Source organism: Protopterus annectens, chromosome 2.part2, assembly GCF_019279795.1.
Source record: "Protopterus annectens isolate FY-2018-M chromosome 2.part2, PAN1.0, whole genome shotgun sequence".
In the NCBI taxonomy this organism is placed as follows: Eukaryota; Metazoa; Chordata; order Ceratodontiformes; family Protopteridae; genus Protopterus; species Protopterus annectens.
Genome location: NC_056730.1, coordinates 1,118,211,974 through 1,118,239,298, shown reverse-complemented (window position 1 = coordinate 1,118,239,298; position 27,325 = coordinate 1,118,211,974). Strand labels below are relative to the sequence as shown.

At 44.3% G+C, this 27,325-nt stretch overlaps 1 protein-coding gene across 3 annotated transcripts in view; it reads right to left on the bottom strand.

The window, feature by feature from the left end:
* TJP2 (tight junction protein 2) overlaps positions 1-27,325 on the bottom strand; it is a 2,224,967-nt gene that overhangs the window by 1,117,215 nt on the left and 1,080,427 nt on the right. For all 3 annotated transcript variants that reach the window (XM_044064349.1, XM_044064348.1, XM_044064350.1), the window contains one exon: positions 7,705-7,807. In XM_044064349.1, the coding sequence (XP_043920284.1) occupies positions 7,705-7,807 (103 nt within the window). The remainder of the gene's footprint in view (positions 1-7,704; positions 7,808-27,325) is intronic.

Below are 27,325 nucleotides of genomic sequence, written 5' to 3'. Positions count from 1 at the left end.
GAATTGTTTTAGCAAGGGGTGAGAGAAGAGGGGTGGCTCAGTATTATAATGTGCTGAAATGGCAGAGGCATGAATTTTAATTGACGAGAAGGATAGGCCCTTGTGGAGCATTTCTGTTAAGTACTGTAGAATATGAGGTAAGTAGGGCACCGTTGTGCCCATCCCCTGAGCCTGGCTCCAGGAACCGTATCTTTTCCACCTTTCAGCATAGGATTTTCTAGTACTAGGCCTCCTTGCCTCCAGAATGATATCCAGCACCTGCTTACTGAGGGATGCAAGAGAGCTGAAGGAATTATCCAGGCTGCAAGGTTCAGGGTTTGAAGTTGAGGGTGCAGAATCTGGCCAACCTGCTGGGACAGCAGGGAAGTAATCTGAGGCATGCCATGGTGGCAGCACTGTCAGACTGTGCAAGAGGGGGTACACCAGTGCTGGTGTGGCCAGTCTGGTACAATCAGTATTGGCCTTGGCTTGTCCTGTTTGATCTTTAGTAGAACCTTCGAGAGGAGAGGCAGAGGGGGAAAGGCATAAATCTTGAGGCTTTCCCAGGTAAAGGACAGGGCATCCACTTTCCAAACTTGACTGTGGGAGTTCTTGTGCAGAATTTGTTCAATTGGTAGTTCTGTGGGGAGGCAAACAGGTCTACCTCTGAAGTCCCCCATTTGTTCCTCAAGAGGTTGAATATTTTGGGATCTAGTTTCCATTTGTGTGGGTCCATGATATTTCTGTTTAAGTCTGCCAGTGAATTTAATTTGCCTGGCAGAAATTGAGCTTGTAGGTGCACTTGGTAGCTCAAGGCTATGTTCCACAGAGCCATGGCTAGTCTGCAGAGAGGGTAAGAGTGGGTTCCCCCCTGCTTGTTTATGTACCACATAAAGTACAGTTGTGTACCTACAATAAATGTAGATGTTCGAGTGTATTCTCTGTTGCAGTCATTACAAAGTACAGTTTTGTACCTACCATAAATGTAGATGTCAGATAGGCATGCATCTGCAGTCCTTACAAATGGGTTGTCCTGTCGTCAGGCAGCCCTTCGGTCGGCCGGATTCCAAAGTCTGGGTCTGGCCTCGGCTGGTGTCGCACTTCACCCGACGTCATAGCGGCAGTTCTTCGGGTATAAAGGCATCAGCCGACGCCATTTTCCTCAGTGTTTCTTGCCCCAGATGCCAGGTGCCCTCTAGGAAGGCTAAATTTGGATAAATGCAAATGGGTCCAAATAGTAGAGAGCAAACAAAAAATAAGCATGTATGTACATATATACAAACAAATACACCATAATAGATTCCCCCAGCTAGCTACAAGATGGGCAAATACCTTAGGAGTACCACAGAGGGGAAGGAGGGAGGGTAATCCTGACTGCAGATGCATGCCTATCGGACATCTACATTTATGGTAGGTACAAAACTGTACTATGTCCTTCAAGGATGCATCTGCAGTCCTTACAAATGGGTAGAATACCATAGCCAAACTGGGGGAGGAGGAGAAATAAGATTATGGTGTAGTTAAGATCCCTTGCAAAACAGCAGTGGCAAAACCTGCTCGGGATCTGGAGTATAAAGGTAAATTATAATGCTTGGCAAATGTATGCACGGAGCTCCAAGTAGCAGCCTCTAAAATGTCTTTGGTAGCCACTCCTCGTAGAAAAGCTGTGGTAGTGGCTGTTGCCCTTGTAGAGTGAGGTCTGATGTTTTCTGGAGTTCTCTTTCCATGGTAAGAGTAACAAAATCTAATGCAATTTCCTATCCACTTAGAGATTGTCTGTTTTGAAATTGCTTTTCCTTCCATCCCTGTTGCATATGCTACCAGTAGCTGGTCAGTTTTTCTATTCCCCTTGGTCCTGTCCAGGTAGTAGCGTAGCTGTCTATGTACATCCAAGGTATGCAACAGTCTTAGGTAGGTAGATGGATAGCTTGATTTAAAGATACCCTGGAGACCACCTTTGGCATAAAAGTAGGATTTGTTCTCATGGACACTCTATCTTGATGGAAGATCAGGAAGGGCTGTACTGCCATTAATGCCTGTAGCTCAGATACCCTTCTTGCTGAAGTGATTGCAAGCAGAAAAGCAGTTTTCCATGATAAGTATTGTAAGTCTGCTGTTGCTGCTGGTTCGAAAGGAGGGAGTGTCAACTTTTCTAGTACAAAGTTTAAGTCCCATGCTGGCAATGGTGGTTTCCTAGGTGGTTTTACATTTTTAATTCCTCTCAGAAACTGCCTGAGCAGAGAATGTGAGAAGATGGGAGGATCCAAGTTGTATTCTGCTGAAATAGTTGATGCATGAATCTTAATGGAAGAATAGGACAGGCCGTTGTGGAAGAGCTCTGCCAAGTATTCCGGGATGTTGGCTATGTTTACCAGTGACACATTTCCTCCCTTTGCAGTACTCCAAATGTGATATCTTTTCCGTTTTGCTGAATAATTTTTTCTTGTTGAGGGTCTGCGAGCCTCCAAGATAATGTCTTTAACCCTTTGAGATAAATCTGGGTTATTTGGTCTTATGCAATGTTCCAGGCAGACAGCTGCAGAGTTTTCAGGTTTGGATGCAGGGTGTTGTAGTTGTTCTGTGTTAACAGTAAGGGAACTAGAGGTAGAGTCCATATTTGTTCCCGAGACACGCTCCTCAGTAGTGGGTACCAATGTTGCCTTGGCCAGTCTGGAGCTATCAGGATGATCCTTGGTCGGTCCTCTTTGATTTTCAATAGCACCTTGTGCATCAAAGGAAGAGGTGGGAATGCATATGCTGTCAGGTTTTTCCAACTGAAAGATAAGGAGACCACTTTCCAAGCAAGTGGGTGGTACGTCCTTGTGCAGAATTTCTTCAGTTGGTGATTGTGTGGGGATGCAAATAAGTCTATTTCTGGTAGTCCCCACTTTCTTGTAATGGTTTTGAAGATGTCCGGATGCAGCATCCATTCGTGGGCATCCGTGGTAGTTCTGCTTAGTAAGTCTGCTAGAATGTTTTCTTTTCCTGGCACAAAAATTGCTTGCAACTGAATGTTGAAGCTCAGGGCCACATTCCAGAGGTCCATTGCCATCCGGCATAGAGGGTACGAATGTGTGCCTCCCTGTTTGTTGATGTACCACATAACTGTGGTGTTGTCTGTCCTTATCAACAGTTGGCCTTGTTGGAGAAATGGTCTGAATGTCTGAATTGCCAGTTTTACTGCCAGGATTTCCTTTTGATTTATGTGTAGGTGCAGCTGGTCTTGAGTCCATAAGCCTTGTATGCATTTGTCCAGCATGTGCGCCCCCCAACCGAGGTCTGAGGCGTCCGTTGTGATGGTCTGGCTTGGTTGAGTGTTGTGGAAGGGCAGTCCTTTGTTTGATTGACAGGCCTGAGCCCACCATTGGAATTCTTGTTTCAGACATGGGATTATTGGAATTTGGGTTTCTAGGCTGTGCTTGTGCTGAGACCATAAATTCCTTAGGTACCACTGTAACTTTCTCATATGCAGTCTGGCATGTGGAACCAATATTATGCAGGATGCCATGAAACCCAAGGCTTGCAGGACTTTTCTTGCTGTTAGCTGGTTCTGCTTTGTTAATGCCAAGAAGTAGAGAGGGAGTTGTTCCTGTTTTTCTACTGTTAGGAATGCCATTTGTTTTGATGTGTCCAGCTCTGCACCCAAAAAGGTTATCCTTTGGGATGGCATCAGTCTTGACTTTTTTATATTGACTGTGTATCCCAGGGCTTGCAGTAGATAAATGACCCTTTTCAAGTCTTCTGTTAGCTTGTTTTTATTGTCCGCTTGTATCAGGCAGTCGTCCAGGTAAGGGTAGATTTGGATTCACTGAAGCCTGCAATGAGCAATTACTGATGCCAGGCATTTCGTGAACACTCTGGGCGCAGTAGATAAGCCAAAGGGCAATGCTGAGAATTGATAATGCTCTGATCCTGCAAGAAATCTGAGGTATCTTCTGCAATTTGGTCATATGGGGACGTGCAGGTATGCCTCCTTGAGATCTAGAGTTACCAGCCAAGACTCCTTGCCCAACATGGGAAGAAGCTGCTGTAGAGTCAGCATTTTGAATTTTGGAACAATGAGGAATGTGTTTAAAGCGGACAGGTCGAGAATAGGTCTCCATTTGTTTTCTTTTCTTGGTACCAGGAAGAGTCTTGAGTAAAATCCCTGTCCTTGCTCCATAGGTGGTACCTTTTCTATAGCTCTCATCCTTAGTAAGTGAGTTATTTGTTTTAGAGCTTCTGCCTTTTGATTTGGAGGTAGGTTTGGCATTCCTCTCTTCCTTGGTAGAGTATGGAAGTGCAACCTGTAACCTTGGTCTATTGTCTGCAAAATCCACTTATCTCCTGTGATGAAATGCCAGTTTAGTGAAAATAAGGCTAGCTTCCCACCTAAGGGTGCTTCTAGTTGTTCCCTGGTAGGCGGTGCCAGAGCCAAGTCACTGTGATTGTCCTGTAGTAGTGGTGGTGGCTGTATCTGTGGCTGTACCTCCCTGGTTGTTACCCTGCCACTGGCGTCCCCTGTAGACACCTCTGGATTGACTTCTGCCTCTTGAGCGCCTATTCCTGCCTCTGAGCTCTGGAGGTGTCTGTGGAAAGGACCAATTCTTGGAGGGCCAATTCCTGCTAAACCTTGGAGGTTGGACCTGTAAGAAATCTTTCACTGTCTGGACAGATTTTGCCTTCTCTTCCATCTTCTTCAGCACCTGTTGTGCAGGAGAGCCAAACAAATTGATCTTGTCCATGGGCGCATCTAGTAGCTTTGATTTGTCATGTTCTGGTAAGGCCTGCTCTTTTAACCATGCATGTCTTCTGATAACTGTGCCAGTCTTGGCTGATCTAAAGAAAGCCTCCAGTGCATCATAGCCGCATTTTAAGGAATGGTTACTGACTTGCTGAATGTTATGTACCATTTCCTGAACAGATTTTTTGTCTAATGGTTCATCCGAGGACAGCTTTTTGGTTAACTGGTCTAACATAAATTCTTGATACTGGATCATGTGGAATTGACAGTTCAAGGCCCTAGCTGAAAGAGTAGCAGAAGTGTAAACTTTTTTACCCCATCTCTCTAAGGACCTGGATTCCCTTTCAGAGGGAGGGTTTTGGCAGAGGTAGCTGCTACAGCCTTAGGTCCCTGGGAGATAGTCTCGGGATCTGCAAAAGGAGCCTTATACAAATGATAATGCGTGTCCGGGACCCTGTAGTACCTATCGGGGTTAGCAGGGGCCGGAGGTAATGAATCAGGAGCAGTACAAGCATAATTAAATGCATCATCCACAACAGAGAGAACTGGTGGGATGGCTAAAGGCCTATGTTGTGGTAAATGCAGAAAAGTTCTAAGCCTTTTTCTAGAGTCTGAGAAATCCTGGCCCTGCCACTGAAATTGTTCCCTCATAGCATGCAAGGTTTCCCCAAAGGAAAATTCCTCAGGCGGAGAGGCAGAAGGAATGGACTCTTCAGCATCAGAGTCTTCATAAGGGGAGAAAGGGCCCTCTGGAGGGTTTGTATTATCTGAATCATCAGAGGAGTCATCTGTAGAAACTGGCTCAGGGGGCTCTGCTCTAGGCCTCTTCTCTGGAGGTGGGTGAGAGGCCCTGTCTGGGTGAGGTTGGGATCCCCGGATCAAAGAAATGAGATCCTCTGCTAGACTAAGCATTTGTGAACTAGAGCTAGGCCTGTGAGAGGGGGTCTTAGCAGGCACAGATTTAGTAGATTTAGCTGCTTTAGCCCTGGCAAAGGCCTTAATAGACATGGTTGCAGGTGGCCTAGCAGCTCCACGTGCAGGGGTTGAAATATCCAAGGGAATAGTGTCATATAATTCCTGGGAAACTGCAAGAGCAGGTGGGATTTCAGAAGCCGATTCCACCAGGTTGGAAGAGGCCTCGGTAGGAGGTAAGTTTTCGGCTGAAGGGAGAACCGCTTGCTCGGTTTCAGCCGAAACCGAGACACTCGCGGTTGGCTTAACCACGGTTTCGGCCGAAACCGCGGACCGCGAGTGTCGGTCCTTTTCCTTGCGCTTTTTAGATATTTGCGTAGTCGGAGGATCCGACGGCATAATGTAAGCAAAATCGGAGCCGAAAAACTCCTCAGCAAATTCCGACCGACGTCTAAGCGTCTGTCGGTTAAAAGAAGCACAGGCTAGACAAGCTGCTACGTCGTGGGCTGGGCCTAAACAAGGTAAGCAGTAAGAGTGGAAATCTTTATGAGGTATTTGTTTCCCACAAGTTAAACAGTTATTCACTTTTTCTAACATCGGCTGAGGCAAGAAAGAGTCCCCAACGGGGTACTTAGCTTTTTAGAAGTCTTCGGTAGTAGTAGAAGTATTCGGTAGTAGTAATCTCTGGTTCTGACCGACCGGCACTTGCGAACAGCTTCTGCTTCGGGCGCCACGCGGCAAGAAAGACTGAGGAAAATGGCGTCGGCTGATGCCTTTATACCCGAAGAACTGCCGCTATGACGTCGGGTGAAGTGCGACACCAGCCGAGGCCAGACCCAGACTTTGGAATCCGGCCGACCGAAGGGCTGCCTGACGACAGGACAACCCATCTGTAAGGACTGCAGATGCATCCTTGAAGGACATCTGGGCTATCCTGCTGGCAGGCTACCCGCAGTCGGCCTGAATTCCAAAGGCTAAGTCCGGCATCGGTTGCTGTCGCCTCTTCCCTGACGTCACACATTTATGCCTAAGGTAGTGTCCAGTGTGCCCTGAATCAAACAATTCATTTGCCTAACTTTTATCCAAACCCACAGAATAAGGGTGAGAGACTTCTGCATTCTCTGGACATTCACAGGCAGCTATGCTTCTACCTGAACAGAACCAAAGCTTTCAGAAAGACTGAACAACTTCTAGTAGCATATGGCGCAGGATCACAAGGAAAGGCTATCTCAAAGCAGACTATTTCAAAATGGATAGGCCACTGCATTCGTTTCTGCTATTCACAGCATGGCAAATCAGTGCTTAAGGGCATTAGGCCACATTCAACCAGAGCAGCAGCCACTTTGGGATTCAACTCAATTGTAATGACTGCACCAGTGAAACACGATGAACATAGTACAGTTGTGTACCTACCACAAATGTAGATGTTTGAGTGTATTCACTGTTGCAGTCCAGGTTACCCACTCACCATCCCCCTAATCTTTGCTGGAACTTATCTGTACTTCTCTACTCTATACAACCTTGGTGATGTATTTGCTTGTAGATGAAGGAATAATTTACTTTGGTGCATTCATGCTTTATTGTCATATTTTTAGCCTACCCTTTTTGGGGCACCTGACATCCGGGGCAAGAAAAAGTGAAGAAAATGGCGTCGACTGCATCTTTTATACCCCTGGCGCACTGACGTCAGGGAGGAGGTGACAGCAACCGATGCCGGACCAGGACTTTGGAATTCAGGACGACTGCGGGTAGTCTGCCAGCAGGATAACCCAATTGTAATGACTGCAACAGTGAAACGCGATGAGCATATATGAGTTACCACTGGGTATTTTCCTCACAGCAAAATTCAACCATTACTAGCAATGGTTTTGAATACTATGAAGCAGGTGAAACTTCAGTAATGTCCTGATTGAAAAGCAGATCACTGCAAATGGAAGCTACAGGTATACAAGACTAAACTGCGAGTCAATGAGTACAGTGATGCCTTCTTCTACTTAAGACTAATTAAACAACTGAAAATTCTGTAATATTTCATTGTTCCTACAAAAAGCATTACTTTGTTACTAAGGTAAAAATTCTTGGCTACTTACAATCTGTGCTACTTTTCCACACTTCCTTAACTGCTGAACAGCAAATGAATATGGAACATTTATCAAGGGGGTGGTGTTTACCGTGACCACTCTGTCATCTTCTCTGCAAGCAAAAAGAAAAGCACAATTACATTTCAAGAACATACATTAATATTTCAATTAATTCTGTGTGACTGCAGAAAAATAAAATTAGTGACAGTTTGCAGTAGCATTTTTATGACCATTTAGTGACCCACAGTGGGTTTAAAATGAGAACAGACAAAAGTGACTTAAACAAAGCGCCTCAGCTTCAGCAGGACTTTTAAATGGACATATGAAAGACTCGCTGCTTACCCCTTCTTCCTGTTTTGCGACTTCAGATGATCACAATACTTACTGACATTACAATTTTAGATGAGCATTATGTCAGTGTGGGTACACTCACCGTACATTTCGAAAACTATCACTGCTTACCCCTTTCTTCCTGTCTTGTGACTTCAGATGATCACAATACTTACTGACATTACAACTTTAAACAGGCATTATGTCAGTGTGGGTACACTCATTGTACATTTTGAAAACTAACAGTAAAAGGATCAAATATTATACCCAGGTAGTTTATATACCCACAGCCACACTAGTAAAACTCATAACCTGAATATGATATAATGCTGCTTTTCATAATGCAACGCAGTAAGGAAAATGGCAAAGTAATATAAAATAGTTCACTATACTACAGATTTAATGGCATTCCCTTTACTTCTAACTACTGACAGCATGAGAGCCGCCTCCTTGGTGCAGATCTGCTCAACATAATTCCATGTAAAAATATAAACGCAAGCTATTTGCTGTGGGTTGTGTTTCCTTTTGTTCCACAATCAGGGAAGTGGGCTACTCTGGCAAAACTTCATACTAATGATAAATCCTTGATTTTAGAGAAATTTTGCTTAGGTGTACCACAAGATGTTGTGCAAACTCACTTCAATAACACAATCTGTTACAAATCTCTCCACTTTCTAGACATCTTCACTAGATGAAAAATCATATTAAAACACAAACCCTCAATATTCATGTCAAGAGCCATATTTCACTTCCTCATTATTCATTAATGAGGTAATAAACACTCAAAATCTGATGAGGTCTTCTATTCCACTTGCCTACCCCTAATATACATGAAATTACAGTGACAAAGTATGACAGCTATACTAATAGACTACAATGTAATAAAAGATTTTAAAAGGAAATTAGCTAAACAGCCATATCAATTCACAGTAAATATTACTAAAGAATGTATTTATGACAGTATGCAGTATTAAAGTTAAGCAAAATCGAACTGTTGAAACATTATGTTCTTCCGAACTTTATCTCAGAAGTCAGTTACACATGGTTTACAAAATTCTCAAGATGATCAGTTTCCATTTTCTAGTATTCACTATATTTGATTATCCATAAGATCTAGCATATGGATTACATATTGCTGCTTTGCAGGAAAGTGGTTTGAGATTGTCATACTGGGTGCTTTTACCACCTAAACGTAACTTGCATGACAGCAGAACACATTCTACAGTGGAATGTAGAGCTTATGATTTAGTGATCTTCTCAAATAATGCAGACAGAAGGGCAGTCTTAATGGAATCAAGTTCCAAGTTTCATTTGCTACGTCTTTTTTTTCTTTAATTGGTTTGTCCCAAACCTGTACTTGATAATTTAGCTGCCATTTGGGTCATTTACTGACCTATTTTTCCTCCAAGTGCCAAGAGTCCTATGCCATTCACTTCTAAAAATGACAGAATAGGCCATCGTCCATAGTGATCTCAAAGTGGAGTTCCCCGGCCTCCTACACATTAGCTGTGATGCTCACTATGCTGAAATGAAGGCTTCAAAGACTGCTGAATGAATACATTTACAACACACTGCCTCTGACTACAGAATAATAATGCAGCACTCCTGCAAGCCATGAGCACCACTGTCTTCCCACAATGAACCAACCTAAGATAGGCAAACTGATGTCGTGTGTTGCACTCCCACTATCCCTGTGCAGACTGCTCCAGTATCTGAATGGCTAAATAAACTGAGATACTCTGGGTATAGTCATGAGTTTAGTTCTCTATGCCATGGAGCCAGGCCACTTCTGTATCTTTTAAAAATTGTTATTGATATGCAAACTGAACCATTAATTTCACACAAGAGCAGTTCTTCAAGGCTGCATGCAATTCTTATGTAAAAATTTATTGCTCTCAAACATTACAAAGCAATACACAGTAAACATTTACAGCACATAAAGCACACTCTCAGTTCCATTCTGAATGCTGCATCCTGTCTTATCACTCTCTCATATTACTTGCATATCTACATCTATAATCACTCCCTACCTTTATTCTTTAAGCTGCTACATCATGGGCACACATTTCACACTACATAATGACCTAGTGCGTTAGACATTTTTATCCAAGAATATCATCAGTCCAATAACCATTATGAATCTAACTCCTTCCTTATCATTTTATCCAACAACCACCTTCTACTTTCTCCATCTCCTGATTCTAACTCCCCAGACATGTAGCTACATGCTTCACACGTTTTGCCAGTCATTTACCCAATTCACTACTCTCATTTCTTTCACTTTTTCAGTTGCCATCTTAACCCACTGACAATGAATTCTAGTTTCACCTTTAACCATCATTACCCACTCTTTTCTTATTTACTCCAGCCACAGAGAGGCACACCCACCATTTTGGATACAGGATCATACTTGTTACTAATTCCTGAAAGTTAAACTTCTCATTCCAAAGATGAAGACTGTTGTTCCCATATCCCCCAACTCCAATGCACATTTGCCTCTCAAGCCTAACTGGCATTTTGTTCTAACCAAACTGTCATTTTTGAATGACTCCCAACTGACACCAATAACTTTGTACATATCTAGATGGCTTCCCAAACTCCACCCTCACACCACACTATTTTCCACGTTATGCTTCTTCCTCAACTTTTCCATTCCTCCTTGATCAACTCTGCCAACTAGCACCTGGTACCAACACTTCCTTTCTCCCTACACAACAACGCATCTTTCATTATTTGTCATCCATCCACTACCATTATTCCCCATCTGTTGTGCACTAAACACAAGAACTTTTTCAGTCTTACATCTAATTAAGCTCCTCCCTCACATTAAATGCTTACTTTATTTCATCAAGCTATCTGAATTTGAAACCAAACTCATCAGTAACACATGCTCTCATTGTGTTTTCTTCCTATACGTCTTATACTCCTCCTATGTTTTCTCCTAATAAACTTTCCTGACCAAAAAATCATGACTATACTCGTATAGTTGATTATTTCCTTATGGTGTATTTTCTACTTTTTCATAACACCTCAGCCCTGCCCTGTCCTACTGTCTAATTTTCACACTATCAATGCTAATTCACTATCCTGCCACCCTCTCAAACTCTGAGAAAAATACAGGTGATCACTACCTAGCTTCCAAAATCCCACATCTCCATTCTTCAAGACTGCCTTTAACCTAACTTTCTCACCCACTTTCCAGTCAATACATATTTATCACATTTCCTCTAATTCCTTAAACCACTTATACCATGTTCTCTCTACCACGTCTAACTAAATGCAACATCAATGGCAGTGCCATTTCCTTTACCTGCTGTAATCTTCCAGTAAAGGTATTCAACTAACCCCTCCATTTGTCTACTTACAACTCCTGCCAATATACATATCTTACCTAATTTTGCTATTGCAGACCCTTACTGCTGAATATATTTTCCTGCCCAGCCTGAACAGACCAACTTCCTACACCACCCCTCTTTCCCATCACTACTACTATAGATTTTGTAAGTGATATTATGCCAGAGACTGATGTGAAAGTACTTCCAATGTTCTGTGAGTATAGTTAGGCTACTTTCTTCTTTTCATCTTGATTTACTGCAGGGTTTCTTTATATTTTTTTCCTTGGAGTTTTAAATGTCCTAGGTTGCAGGCAGAAAGCAACCATGTGTTTCTTTCTGTAAGGCAAGAAGAATTAACTGCTTGTAAACTGTGGGAGATGATGGAAACTACTAGTTTTACTTAATATAAGGAAACACTTTGACAGCTGCCATAAATAGAAGTTATGTCCTTACCATAACGTTCCATGTGGAGTGTTCATCTCGCCTTTGTTCTTACACCTGGGTTCGGAGCCGATCCTCGGCTCCGTGTTGGCCGCTTGGCAAAGCTCTGCATCGAGAAGAAGCTCGAGACCAACCTAACTCCCACAATACCCCTCTGCCTTTACCTCAGATCTAGTTTGCAAGCAAACCAGAAGTCAACAGAGAGAATAACACATTCATGCCAAGAACAACATAGCTGAAAAAAAAAAATATATATATATATATATATATATACAACAACTGCTTAAGGCAGAAGCAGGAAAAACCAAACCAGACACCTAAACTGGACGTTCTTCCTGAGGGTGGGAGGGTGGGAATGTAAGAACAAAGGCGAGATGAACACTCCACATGGAACATTATGGTAAGGACATAACTTCTATATGTGAGAGTGTTCAATCTCGCCGTTTGTTCTTACACCTGGGTAGCGTCCCTAGCTCCATGTTCCTGAGGAACTCACGGGAGAACGTTCCTGAGCACAGTGGAACCAAAGGTTGCCCTGTCCCTAGAAATCCTGTCTACTTTGTAATGAGTAATGAATGTATGTGGTTTAGACCAAGTAGCAGCCGCACAAATAGTGTCTAACGGTAGGCGGGCTGCATGAGCCAGGGATGTAGATACTGATCTTGTAGAGTGTCCTTTGGGCTTGACAGGTAAAGTTTGCTCCGAGGCAGTATAAACAAAAATAATACAATCGGAAAGCCATTTGGAAAGGGTTCATTTCGTAACTGCCATACCCTTCTTGCTGTCTGCAAAGGCTATAAAAAGCTGGTCTGTTTTTCTATGATCTTTTGTTCTATCCAAGTAAAATCTGAGTTGTCTGTGAACATCTAACTTGTGTAACATGTATTCCAACTTATTGGAGTGGTTTTTGAAAAAGGTGGGGAGCTCAATGGACTGATTAATATTATTAACGGAGCAAACTTTGGGAAGAAAAGATAGATTAGTGCGAAGAGATACTCTATCAGGGTGAAAGATCAAATAAGGGTGTTTAACGGAAAGAGCTTGAAGCTCCGACACCCGTCTGGCCGATGTAATAGCCACCAAAAAGAGGGTCTTCCATGACAAAAACTTCAAAGGACAGGAAGAGGCTGGTTCAAAAGGTGGTGGCATCAGTTGAGATAAAAGAAGGTTCAAGTTCCAAGGTGATGTAGGACTTCTAACTGGAGGTCTAATATGGAAAGATCCTTTTAGAAAGGCCTTACAAAGTCTGTGAGCCATAATAGGAGCCCCACTTTCTTCCACATGAAAGTTTGAAATGGCAGCCAATTGCACTCTCAAAGTGGCAGGAGAAGCTCCTTGGTGGAACAGTTCGGTTAAAAACTCCAGGACCCTATTTAGAGGAGCTATCACGGGGTCCAATTGATGTGTATTTGCCCAGTGCACAAAACGCTTCCATTTACTACTGTAAATTTTCGTAGTGGAAGCTTTATGAGAAGCCACCAGGATATTTCGAACTGCAGGGGAAAGAAGATCAGACCTGGCTAAGAAGGGAAGCGGAGCAGCCAAGCTGCTAGTCTGAGGGAGAGTAGCGACGGGTGGGATGCCCCTGACGAGTGGGTCAGTAGATCCGGCTCCGGGTCCAGGATCCAGGGTTCCCGAATTCGGTGTGCCAGAAGAAAGGGAAACCAGATTTGACGAGGCCAGAATGGGGCAATGAGGATAATTGTCCTTTGCAGGTTATTGGCTTTCTGTAAGAATTTTGCAATCAGGGGAACAGGAGGAAAAGCGTACAGGAGACCAGGGGGCCAATCGTGAACCAGAGTGTCCCTGGGGACTTCCTCTGGAGGGGGTAATAGGGCAAAATAGCTTCTGCATTTGGCGTTCATTGGAGACGCAAACAGATCGCAGGAAGGCTGGCCCCACTTGCGAAAAATTTCCTTCGCAACTGATTGTTTGAGGGACCACTCGTGAGGTAACAGGATGGCTCTGCTCAACCTGTCCGCTATGACGTTGGATAACCCCGGGATGTGCGTTGCTATCAGAAAGCGACCCGTGGACTCCGCCCATTGCCAAATTCTCATGGCCTCTCTGCATAGTTGATAAGACTTGGTTCCCCCTTGTTTGTTTATGTACCATACTACGGACATGTTGTCCGACTGAACTGCAATTGTCCCTAGGGGAGCAAAGTGTTGCAACGCTAGAAACACTGCCCTCAACTCTAGAACATTGATGTGCAGATTGTACTCCAAATTGGACCATTCGCCTTGGACTGTCTGTCCCTGAAAGATGCCCCCCCACCCTATCAGGGAAGCGTCCGTGGTCACCGTAGCTGTCGGCGTGGGTAGCACAAATGGTCTTCCGCTGGAAAGATTGCAAGTCTGAAGCCACCAAGCCAGGTGTGATTTGCATATGTTTGTGATGTGGATTTCGTGTGTCAGGGGTAAGTGTTGGAACGACCATTGTGCAAACAGTAGCCATTGAAGAACTCTCATGTGCAGTCTTCCCAAGGGTATTGCAATGAGAGAAGCTGCCATGAGACCCAAAACCTTCAGAACCAGTTTTGCTGGGGATTTCCTGGATAATAGAAGAAGAGATGTATGGTTTTGTAGGGAGGTTATCCTTTCTGGAGGAAGTCTTAGGATTAAGCAACGCGTATCCAATTCTGCTCCTATGAATGAGATATGCTGTGATGGCTGTAGTAAAGATTTTTCAAAATTTACGGAAATTCCGAGATGAACACAGAGTTGAAGTGTGTAATCCCTGGCCTGAATCAGTCGACGCTCGGTGGTGGCAGAAAGGAGCCAGTCGTCCAGATACGGAAACACCTGGAATCCCAGGCGCCTCAAGTGAGACGCTACCACTGCCATACATTTGGTGAAAACCCTGGGGGCTGAGGTCAGACCAAAGGGCAGGGCTCGAAACCGAAAGTGACTGGCTCCCAGCCGGAAGCGCAAGTGATCCCTGGACGCCCTGGCCATTTTGATGTGGTAGTATGCGTCCTTTAGATCTATTGAGCACATCCAGTCGTCCTTCTGTAAAAATGGAAGGATCGATTGAAGCGTGACCATCCGGAACTTTTCTTTCTTGATGAAGGTATTGAGTTTGCTTAGGTCCAGAATTGGCCTCCAGTCCCCTGTCTTGGAATTAAAAAGAACCTTGAGTAAGTTCCGAATCCTCTCTGGTCCGCTGGGACTGGTTGGATGACTCTTTTTTCTAGCAGCTTTGAAATTTCTATAGCTGCAGGGCCTCGCAGATGGGGCGGAACATCTGGGAGTCTTTTCTGCGGAATTGGGGGCAATAGGAAGGGAATTTTGTAACCTCTGGTAACAATGCTTTTTACCCAATTGTCTGATGTAAGACTTTGCCAGGCCTGAGGGTATAAAGCTAAGCGACCCCCGACTGCCTCCAGAGCAGGACAGCCGGGCCTCCTCTCAGGAGTGCTGGAAAGGTTTCCCGGGGAGTGTATCCCTGTCACCTTGGTTTTGCGGACCCCCTCTGCCGCCAGGGCGACGTCTTCCACCTCTGCCCCCTCCTCTGCCTCTAGAGGGGGCATCACCCTGTGTGCCTGGGAAAGAGCCTTGGGGTTTTCGAAACCACATTTTCCCACCACGTTGCCCTTTGGGGTACGGTCTGGATGGGGTGGAAAAACGGACTCCGACAGCAGACAGTCTTTCCCTCTTGCTCACACCGGGTAAGGGTCTCCTTCACTTTGGGGCCAAAAAGAGTGGCACCATCAAATGGGGCGTTAGTAAAGGAAGACTTGAAGGCTTCCGCAAAGGAACATAAGCGCATCCAGGATTGTCTACGAAGAGCAATCGCTGAAGCCGCTGCCCTACTCGACCCTTGACTGCGTATGAGATCAGCCTCATGGACGAGTTTGCAATAGATGTAAGGGTATTGAGATGTGCTGTAACTTTCTCCGAGACAGCAGCATCTGTAGTACCCTGGAGGGTATCTCCCAACTCTTTGATTAGATCCCTCTGTAAACGTGTAAAATGGGTCAAATAGTTCAGGGATCGCATAGAAAAAGCCGCTGAACTAAAAATGCGCTTCCCATACCTGTCCATAGTCCTAGAATCTCTGTTAGGCGGATGGACAGATGAGGAAGATTCAGACATCTCCTTTTTCGTGGCCGCTGCCACCACCATAGCGTCCACTGGAACTCCCTTTGTTAGATAAGCCTTGTCTTGGGGGGCTGTAATATATTTATTAGGCTTTCTAGGGACTGGCTCCACCGTGTCAGGTGTCTCCCACGCCCTCCGAGCAATCAATTCCATCAACTCATCGAAGGGCGGAGTGACCCAGGAGGAGGAAGGGCGAGCACCGAATGCCTTCAGCAAGACTGACTCATCCTCAGAAGGGGGTAGGGCTTGCCAATCACCTCTCTGTTTTAGGATCTCCAGGATGTCAGAAAAGGAGACATCCTCTGAGGGTGATTTAGGGGACCCTTCTGACTCATCCAAAGTCAGTGTCCGATGTCAAGGATTCCTGTGGAGAATCCAAGTGTCTCCTCTTACACAATCTTTTCCTCGGAACTTCTTCGGGGGGGGGGCATCCGACGAAGCCTCCGAGGAAGAGGGGGCACCCTCTAGGGGTGGCTGAGACACTGGTGCTAGACGCTTAGGTGTAGCCGTGGGCGCAGAGGAGGATAACGGTCCTTTATGGGAAGGAGAAGCCGTCTCTGCTGAAGTGGTTGTCTGAGCAGACAACACCTTCCTCATGAGATCGAAAGCCCCCGGGTCCCGAGTAGAGACATCCCCAAGTTCCGAAGAAATCGGAGGAATCCCCAAGACAGGCACCGATGGCATCGACCCCGAGGACGGAGCCGAGTCGATCCGAGCTGAGGCTCCGAGAGGGAGAGTCGGAACCGAAATATCGGTCCGACTCTCGGTCCCCGATCCAAGGATGGATCTTCGGCTCCGAGACTCCGGTACTGGATCCGACGGAGTCGAGGTGAACGGTGCCGACCGAGAAAAAGACGGTTCCGGCACCGAGGGCTCCACAATCAGCAGATCAGCCTCTCCCGGCTCCGAAGACTGAATAGGCCTCGGAGGAGGAACAGGTGGAGATAAGGGAAGGCCTTCGAGTCTCGACACCAACTGAGAAGAGACAGAGATGAGCTTGGATAAGGCCGTATTCTCCATCAATTTCTGCAGCACGCGGTCTACATCGGTGTCGGAGAGGGGCCTTGAAGAACGCGTCGAAGGAATCGAAGACGGAGCCGACCTCAAAAGTACAGGAGGAGGAAGCTCCGTCACCGGTTCCAAGACTCGAGGCTCGGTAACTGACAAAAGTTCAACACTCGGCCCCAAAGTCTGTGGAACCGGTGATCGAACTTTAAATGAAGAGCTCGGAGCCGATGACATGGGCTCCGACGTCTTCGATTCCTTCGAGGATTTAGATGCCTGGTCTGATGCAGCCAGAGCCTCTTGGAATGCAGGCTTCAAAAGGCCCCTATCCATAAGTTTCCTGCGCCTATCTGTCATGACCCTTCCACTGAAAGAATGGCAGATGAAACAATCTTCCTGTAGATGGAGAGGGCCAAGACAGTAGACGCAGGAACTATGATTATCTGTGACAGACATTTTCTGTCCACATTGGCACCTTTTGAAGCCTGATTTAGCCTTTTCAGACATTTTAACAAGTCAAATCCAGGTAAAATAGAAAAGCCAGTACAAAAAGTCAAATCCAGTAGAAAATTGTCAAATCCTGTAAGTAGTCAAATCCTGTAGTCAATCCAGTAAGTTAAAGGGGTGGGGTAGGCCCCGAGGGAATAAACTCTAAGAAAGTATATAAAAACTATATACGGAACCGAGAAACCCTCGATACACTACTCTACACACACACAGTCAACTTTAAAGAGAAATATTTTTTAAACAAAATATAAGAAATAACAAATCTTAGCTTTGAGGTGGTCCGAGCTCATCAAATATGATGCGAACGTTGCAGCGGCAAACTAGATCTGAGGTAAAGGCAGAGGGGGATTGTGGGAGTTAGGTTGGTCTCGAGCTTCTTCTCGATGCAGAGCTTTGACAAGCGGCCGACACGGAGCCGAGGATCGGCTCTGAACCCAGGTGTAAGAACAAATGGCGAGATTGAACACTCTCACATCAGACTTTTCTGCAAGTGTATCTGATATGACACATCTTGTGCCTGATATTACACTATTTCTTTAAAAATTAAAATTTATTACAGAACTCACCACTTTAGAAGTCATCTGATAAAAGTTAAACAAGTCTGGTTGTAATACACAATTCTATGCCTATATGTTATACAAGAAGGCTCTTACTTTAAATAAGGTATAAAAGGACTTCATGAGCTAACCAAGAATTGACAGATAACAGTTACCTCAAGGCAGTGTAAGAAGTGCGTCTTGCTCACAAAAAAGTCTTTTTTTTACATGACCTTACTTTAAATATGTACTGACACTAAATTCTCAGCAACAGCCCTACGATGCACCAACAAAACTCGCCCTGTACTACAAGGAGACATAAATTCAGGTGTGACCTCTTGGCATAGAAGGATGACCTGACTACAGCCCCAAAGCTTATGTTTAATTAGCAACATGGGTCTCTGAGGGACTGGTCAGGGAAGTATTAGCTGCTTGCTCATTCTGAGGTGGAAGAGGTTACTAAGCTTGTGGCACTCATGACACTTAGCAGTGACTGGGTTTATCACCTGCTTGTAGTGGCCATATTGGCTTGAACTGCATCAGGCAAGGACCCTCCTGCTGAACTGGAAAGCAAAGACGGGTGTGTGGCAGGAAGCAAACCTCCTCTCCCAACAAGGCTTCTATGGTGAATCTGCAAGTAACACAGTTAGGGAAGGGATGTCCTCTCCACGGGACCCAGCAAAATGACACATTCTTTTCTACCCATCTCTTGCTGCTTGAGGTTCACTTGGACTAACAGGGATCCCCAGGCAGGAATGAATGGGTCAAAAGGCTTTTGCCTTTCTTAAGCATGCCGGTCTCCCACATGCCATGGAACAAATGGACTGACTGAGTGCAGGTAGCGTAACCATCAGTCACAGTCCCTCAAACTAGAGAAATAAGCTGTTTATTTTGACAAAATGAGAACCTCATACATGTAACACATTAGATAAACTACAAATGGGAAGAGTCCATGATAACAAAATACCAAAAGTTAGCAGTAAACTAAGCCAGGCTTAAAATCCCATAAAACAGGTACAATGGCTGGCAAGCCCAAAAGCAACCTCGTAACTGGTGAATACACCAAGTATAACTTTGCAAGCAGTCTGTCATGCCTGCCTGGGACCAACATTAGGGATATTTCAACTAGTTTAAAAAGAAATTATTTCCATCAATACTAGTTATCCCCAGCACTAAGACAAAGGCAGAGAGGACAGATCTTAATCCAGGCAGCCATAGAGATGGCTTGTGTTCTTGTTAGCAATCCAGCAAAAAGGCATTTCCATTCAGGTGGTAGATGCAGGCACCTACAATCTCCCAATGCATTTACTTAAAGAGAGACAGACACACTCACACTAAACTCAGCGTCAGATTGGGATCACTAAGCTTATGTCTTCAGTGCTGGCAATTCTGGTGTTGAGCAAATCTCTGGTGGTGACTGCCAAAAAAAAAAAAAAAAAAAAAAAAAAAAATTCACCATTCTTTCCACCACTCTGGATAGGTGAACTGACTTCAGCCACTCACTCCTGCCCTCTTTAGCTGGCTTTTCTAGCTCCTGAGCTGCTATATGAAGTCGAATCATAGATGGGATTTTTTTTTTCTCTCACTGCCACAAGGCCATTTAAAGGACCACTGCATGTAAATGATGAAAAAACATATATTTTTTCATCTTTCCATGAGTTATGGTACCTATCAAAGCTGTTGGCATCAAAATAAGTACTCATTCCTAATTTTACTTATTTAGTTTTTCATCCTTATCTGCCCTCATGGAGGCAGACATCTTGATTCCATTGTAAATCTAAATCTGTCCCATAATGCACTATGAGAACACAGACTGTGAGAGTAAGTAGCCCTACCATTTGTTGTCAGACTACACTTCCATTCAGTCAGAATGGAAAAACAGAAAAAAACTGCCACGTTTGACAGTCTGCGGGTCATTGACTGGTCTGCACAGAGTTTTACAAATGTTGTTCTTAGTGATGTACTACACATTCTCTGAAAGAAGTTTGCAAGTGTCAACAAATTACTAAGAAAAAAAGACTTTTTACAAAGAGCGGTTTTGCAAGTTTCATCTTCTGGCCAAGTTACTCCAATCTAACCTCTTCCAATGAATGAGCTAAAGTCTCAGATTTCCAGATTGGCTATATTCAACTAATTAGTCAACTTTGTATGACAACAGAAAAACAAATCACAGCCTAGTGTGGCACTAAATATGTTCCCTCACATGTCTCAACTTCTGAATAGCATTTCTCGTGAATTATTTCTAAAAAAAAAAAAAAAAACTCATAGATCAATCCAGACTTTAGGCCACTCTATCCATTTCTAAAATGTGCAGAGTTAAAATATTCAGTTTCAATTGCATTCTGGCTGCTCACATGGTTATCTTGCATAGTTATTCGGTTACGACATAACTTGAACTATGGTATTTAATGCCAAGCTTTACATAACAATGAAACAGTTCTCAGTTTCTTCTTAACAATTACCTCCTAAGCCTCTGATGTGACCCAGTACTTTCTGCTACTATTACTTTATGTAGTTTGCCTTAGTTGTACATTTGTAGCATATAGGTGTTTACTAGGCTAACAACCACAAGGGCCTTCTTAAGCCTAGCCATGCATTCCAAATCTCTGACATGTTCTGGTACCCTTGATAAGTGTAAGCAGGGGCTTGGGAGATGAAACATTTACAAGAAGGGGTTTGTGAGATTAACCATTTACAGGTTGCCCGTGTCCACTAGAGACAGTGAGCTGCATCTTACTAAACCACCAGCCAAAAAAAACGGAAAAAATATCCATCCACTGAGCACCTCCTTGATTGGTCCTGAAAAGTCACCCCCCCCCCCTTTGTGATAACAGTTCTTCAACCTAGCATTATGGACAGTTGGACTACCCTTGTTTCTCCTGTCAAGCTTGTTGACTTGGGTCTCCTGAGGCAGTGTAGCAATTGCCTCATGAACACTGACAACCCTCTACTATTAACTCACTCTAGTACAGAGTGCGAGAGATATCTGCACCAAGAATCTTGAATCCATGCTCTCTCACACACTCAAAACAGTAACACTGAAGAGGCTGTCAACCCACCCACCACTACTCATACACATAGTACACAAAAATCAACATACTAAGAGATTCTCCCAAAAAAACTTACTGAAATACCAGAGATCTCCAAAACACAAGACTGCTACAACTAACATAGTTTGCACAGCAACACCTGTGTCTCACCTACCAAGCCTGTAAGGCATAACACTCAAAAAAAATGTTTTTCTTATCACTGGAGACTCCACAGTGAGACACACAATGTCCCACTCACCAGGCTGGACAAGGAGAAAGTCATAGTCAGTTGCCTGTCTGTTACCAGGATTCGTCAGATCACGCATGCACTCAGGTCTCTCATCAAGATGGACCATTATGACTCTGCCACAGTTCATGTTGGAGTGAACAACCAGAGACATACCTCACTGTACTATATGAAGAGACATGACGGAGCTCTCTGAGTATGTGTACCAGGCAGGTATGCCCCTAGCCTTGAGCAGCACACTACCCTCACCTAGAATGATGCCACAGTGTAAGTAAAAAAAGACTGATTTCAATAATTGGCTTAGTTTTTGGTGTCATTCAAAGGGGATCCAGTTTCTGTCAGCCTAGGAAGCCATGGTCGACAAACCTCGCTGCTTTCCCAGAGACAGTTTGCACCTGGCACCACTAGGCTGTTGTCTACTGGTAAAGGTTCTTGTCTTTCCCACAGTGCCTTTTTAGGCAAGGTCTTGAAAACAAACATACTGATGTGAAATTTGCCAGTTATAACAAAATAAGGGTCATGCTGCTAAACGCTAGGAGTTTAAACAAAAAACTGCACACCCTGGAAGCACTTCTATCACTGGTAGATGTCTGTGCAGTCACAGAAACCCAGTTCAAGACAACAGAGAGTACCCTGGCTTTGAAAGGCTACAATGCCTTCCTCACCTTCAGACAGGAAAATAAACGTGTGAGAACCACAGGAGGCAGTGTTTCTATCCATATTACAGATAAGTTCACCTCCCTTCTAGTTAGATTGGACAACTCCATGGAGTTATTCCACGTTCAGGTTACAATGGGTAAGACCCGCATTCAAGTCATAGCCAGTTACAGAATCCCCCTCCACGGGTCATGATGCACATGAACCCTACTTGACCAAACTGGAGAGCATCGGAATATTCCAGAATACTCTGGGTATGGGGGATTTCAATTATCCCACCATGAAATGACCTACGTCAGCCCTAACTCACTAGTAGAAAAGTTCCTTAACTTTATTAACGCAAATGCCCTGGAACAAATTGTTCATTCCTCGAGAAGAGGAACAAACATACCAGATCTGGTCCTCACTAACATGACAAGCAGATGCACTGCCACAACTGGCAGACCCTCATTAGTTAAATCTGACTACAACTGAGTCACCTTCTAGTTGGCACGCACACCAAAACTCACAAAGGGCAAAAATCAGACTAAAAAACTTCACCAAGGTAAACTATACTCTCCTAGGTGAAGGTATAAATGCATTCCAAGCCCCACCCCAGCTGGAAGTGGTAACTACACCGAAGCTTCCACAAAGCCTTTTACAGCTATGTGCATAGCCTAAAAGGTCGGACCCAATCATGTGCAAAACTAGTGACAAATGGTACCACACATGCTGACTCCACAGAGATAGCAAAGCTAGTAGCGGAGAGGTTTGGTGAAAATTTCACTCCCTTATCCCCTCCAAACTTATAAAAAAACCTTGCCCCAAACTCCCCCCCCCCCCCACCATACATACCTGAAGAGCAGATCATTAAAGCCTTGTCCAAGGCAAAAAAAAAAAAAAAAAAAAACACCCTCTATGGGACCAGACGGTATTCCCAGGCTGTCTTCTAAAAAGGCTAAAACATGAACTACCATCACCATTAAGTACCCTTTTGAATCACAGCCTAACCACAAGTGTGTTCCTGTGGAATGGAGAACAGCAACAGTTATTCCCTTCCACAAAGGTAGCCTAGACACAGACCTGGGGAAATACAGACCCATAAGCCTGACCAGCCTCATCTGTAAGGCCATGGAAAGTATCATTATGGGCCTCGTAAATAAAGACAGACAACCTCCAAACCCTGGATCTAACCCAGTTTGGCTTTGTCAAGGGTAGACCCTGCCTGTTAAATCCGGTGGAGTTCTTCAAAAATGTGTCCATGGCCATTGACAAAGGCAGAGAAGTGCACACAGCATACCTTGACTTGGCAAAGGTTTTTGACATAATTCCACACTCAGAAACTGAATGTAAACCCCTTTGTTGTAAGATGGGTTGTGAACTGGCTCACAAACCAGACACATTAAATGGGTGACTCCACATCAACAAACAGACTCGTCTCCAGTGTGGTGCCACAGGGGTCGGTGCTGGGTCCCCTACTGTTTGTTATATACTTCTCAGAAGTTTAAGCCAAAACTAAGGGGTTGCAGCTGACTAATTTTGCGGACTCTAAACTGGATGCAATTACTGAATCCCCAAATGATGTCAGTATATGCCAGGAGGGTCTTACAAAGACCAACAACTGGCGTCTTAGTCATGGTCTCAAACTGAATGCAAAGAAATGCATCATCATTCCGTTTGGCAAAAACAATGTACCTTCACACTATCAAATTAACAAAAATACCCCAAGTACCCATGATGTGGTAAAAGATCTGGGATCACAAGTTGACTGAAATCTCAACTTTGTCCACCATGTGTCTACTACAGTAAGGAAAGCTTTCTATGTAGCACAATTGACTAGTAAAGGCATCTCCTCGAGAGCAAAAGAGGTTACGACCCCTATATACTCTACACTAATCTGGCCTATAACTGACTAGAACGTCTTGTTCAGCATGTACCATGCAAAGCACCTGCAGCAATTAGAGACACCTCAGAGGTTTCTAACAAAGATCATCAAGGGACTCCAGCACGTGCCTTACACAGATAGACTAATGTCCCTGTCACTATACTCTATATCCTATAGACTTCTTAGGAAGACTTATGCCTGGCTTACAGATCAATCTTAGACCCAAACCCAATGAACTTGCTGCACATCAGACCTGTTTCCAGGGACCTAAACATGGCCTGTGGCTTAAATAAGATATGCTGGAGGGACAGACTTGTCTCCCAGCGACTGCTGTGTCGCTGGAATAGGCTACCAATTCATGTGAAACAGAGCACCTCTGTGACACTGTCCAAGAGGAACCTGGATGAGTGGATGGGGCACAATAAATTCTTACTGGGGATAGCGCACACAACCCTCCTGGACATGGACAGTCATTAGCAAATGCAATCATGGGTACTGACTATCATTTCTATGGTATTACATTGGGATGAAATGGTTAGGCTTGAAATGACCTCCAAGTTAACAGCCTAGGAAACTCCTACAGAAGTGCCAAGCCAGGGATGAATTTATTGTTCCCAATCATATTGTCCAATTTACACTTGAATTGGGTTAGGGAGGAACTTCATCTCACATGGATCTCATCCTCTCAGCAACAGACTCATGGAGAAAGCTACTAAATCAGATACTTTTGAAAACAGCAATTCTACTGATTTATCAAGCCTGCAAAATAAGACTATGTGAATTAGTATTCATTTTTCTGAAGAAAAAAAAAAAAGAAGTCTTTACTTACAATGAATGCCATTATTTGATCATGAGAATCCAACACCCTTTTCAAAAACATTATGGAATGCAGTATGTCAGCGCAAAAGTATAAGCCAAAATTAGGGATGCTTGTGGGGTATGCTGGTAAGTGATCCAACACTCCAACTCATCTCCATTGCAACTACCCCAAATCAGACAGGCATGTACATAATTCATGACAGACATGTACTGAAACACTACCGGGAGCTGTAGCAGTGATACCATACTCCAAACAGGGCACTCAAACAATTTACTCAATCTCTCCATTTCACAATGCACAACATTCACACCAAACTTACAAAGGTACACCTCCATTCCCCACACACACACAACATACCAGTCTTTGAGGATCTTCTCACCTCTCTGCAAAACACTGCTGCAATGGCTTTGGCAAATGCATATGATTGATGGATATCAGCTCATGACTCCCATCCCTACATACTGGAGCCAGTCCACTGCACTTATATGAGTATCCCCCTCAGCAGGGCAGCAAGCAGGTATCAGTACATATTTGCTCCATAGTTCTTTTATACCACACACAGACACACAAACAAAACAATGATATAAGGTTAACGTGGAAAAATCTGTTTGTTCAGTGTCATTACACTTGTCTCCAAACCCAGTCTTATAACACCTGCTACTCACTCACCTTGTCAGGACTTGTCAGTCCACAGCTGCAAATTTTATTATCTATTACACTTTGCCAAGTGCGTGCGTGCACACACACACACACACACACACACACACACTACATATTTTGAACAGTGGGGCTATGACTCCCTCTCCCCAAAGCAGTGCTGCAATGGCTAAGAGGTACAAAAAATATTGTCATGTCAACTCAGGACACTCCACGGATGTTGAGCAAGCTCGCTGCACTGACACCATTATCACAAAGTAAAGCTTCAAGCAAGTGTCAGTCCAGCTCTGCTGGACAGTTCTGTTACTCCATATATGCAATAATTACAGACATGCGTGCGAGCACATAAATTCAGAATATCACATGACCATGACGCAGTTGCCAGCTCTCTACACATGCATGTACACAAACACAGATCCAGAATGCACATGATCATGACAAAGTAGCCAGCTCTCTAAAAACAGTGTTGCATGGCTACTGCGTGAAAATCAGCTGCTGTTTTTTATGTTTTCGCACACACACGTGCACTCAGCCCCCCACACACACACATACACACACAATCCAATAAAAACTAAAAACAGTTCACAGTGCTTGACCAATAAGAACTAAAAAGAGCTCGCGGTAAGTTTTATTGGGCATCTGAATTAAAGTCCAGGAACCTTGTAGCGATCAGGTTTGTGCTCATGTATGTCACCCAATCCATGGAAGGATAGTTGAAATCTCCCATGACCAAGGTGTTTGGCTGTATACTGGGTGACTAGAGCAAGTCCAGGTAGTCGGTGTGCTTCTCCTGGTTCTTAACCTGCAGCTAGCAATGATGTGGATGGGTATTTTTACCTTTAATTAATTAGACAAGGAGTAGCTCGAGAGAGTTGCACTGTTTCACCAGTCTCAATGTGCACTTGAATCTAATGAAGATGGATACACCTCAACAGCTATGTAGTTCTTTCATGCTCGTTTTGGGGCCTGAACATGTGACAAGCATTGTAGCCTTGTATGGCCGGGGTGCTCTCAGCGGCCATGAACCAAGTCTCAGTCTTCAAGTGAAGGCCATCTCTGGCAGAACAACGTGGACTGTCAGCCTCGTCTTCCCAAGCAGACAGATACTGGATCCCCCTGGAGTGACACCAGAAGCTAAGCCAATTATTGAAATCAATCATTTTTGGTCTGTATTGTGGCATCATACTAGGTGAAGGTAGAATACTGCTTGACATACCTGCCAGGGACACAATCTGAGAGTTTGGTTATGTTTCTCTTCATACAGTCCAGAAAGGTACATCTCTAGTCATTCACACCATGTACTATGAGAGAGTCATAATGGTACTTGTTGCTGAGAGACTTGAGTGTGTGTGTGATTTGATGGATCCTGGCACCGGACAGGCAGCTGACCATGACCTTCTTGTTCAACCTGGTGAGGGGTACATCTGTGTGTCTCACCTTTGAATTGCCTTTGATCAGAACATAGGGATTTAAGGTGTTTTGCCTTAGGGGCTTAATTGTTGAGCCACTGATGTGTGTTGTTCTGTGTAGTGGTGGATTCTGTGTACCAGTATGTGTATGCTGTTTGCTCTTGGGAGGTCTCTAGTCTTTTGGCAGGCTCTTAATGAGTACCTCTGTGTATGTGGGTTTACATGTCTTGACCTTATCTTGTGTGAGAGGGGAGTTGTGTGTGCTGACAACCTGTTGTACGCCTTGCATATTGTTATGCTAGAGGACTGATTCTAATTTCATGGTATAGTTCCATCTCTCACCTGTTGTGTTTGCTTGCATTAGGAAAAAGTGCCTCAGGATGCTCATGTCAATCAGGCTGGCTAGAGAAATGGTGGGAAACTGTCCATCCATTATGGCAGGTTTATACTGTAGTAACAAGTGCAGATGGGCTACATGGACCATGGCTTGCTTGTGTGGCTAACAAAAGCAGCTATTCTGTGGAGGGGATAAGCGTGGAAGACTGCGTCAACACCTCAGAATGTGTAACTGAGCTGCTCGCTAGGTCACAGTGCACAACTATGTTGTGTACAGAGAGGCAGTGGAGCCAAGGAGGGTTCTCTAGCAGATATAAAGAGAAAACTGGTTCTAAGCATTTGTGCCGATACACG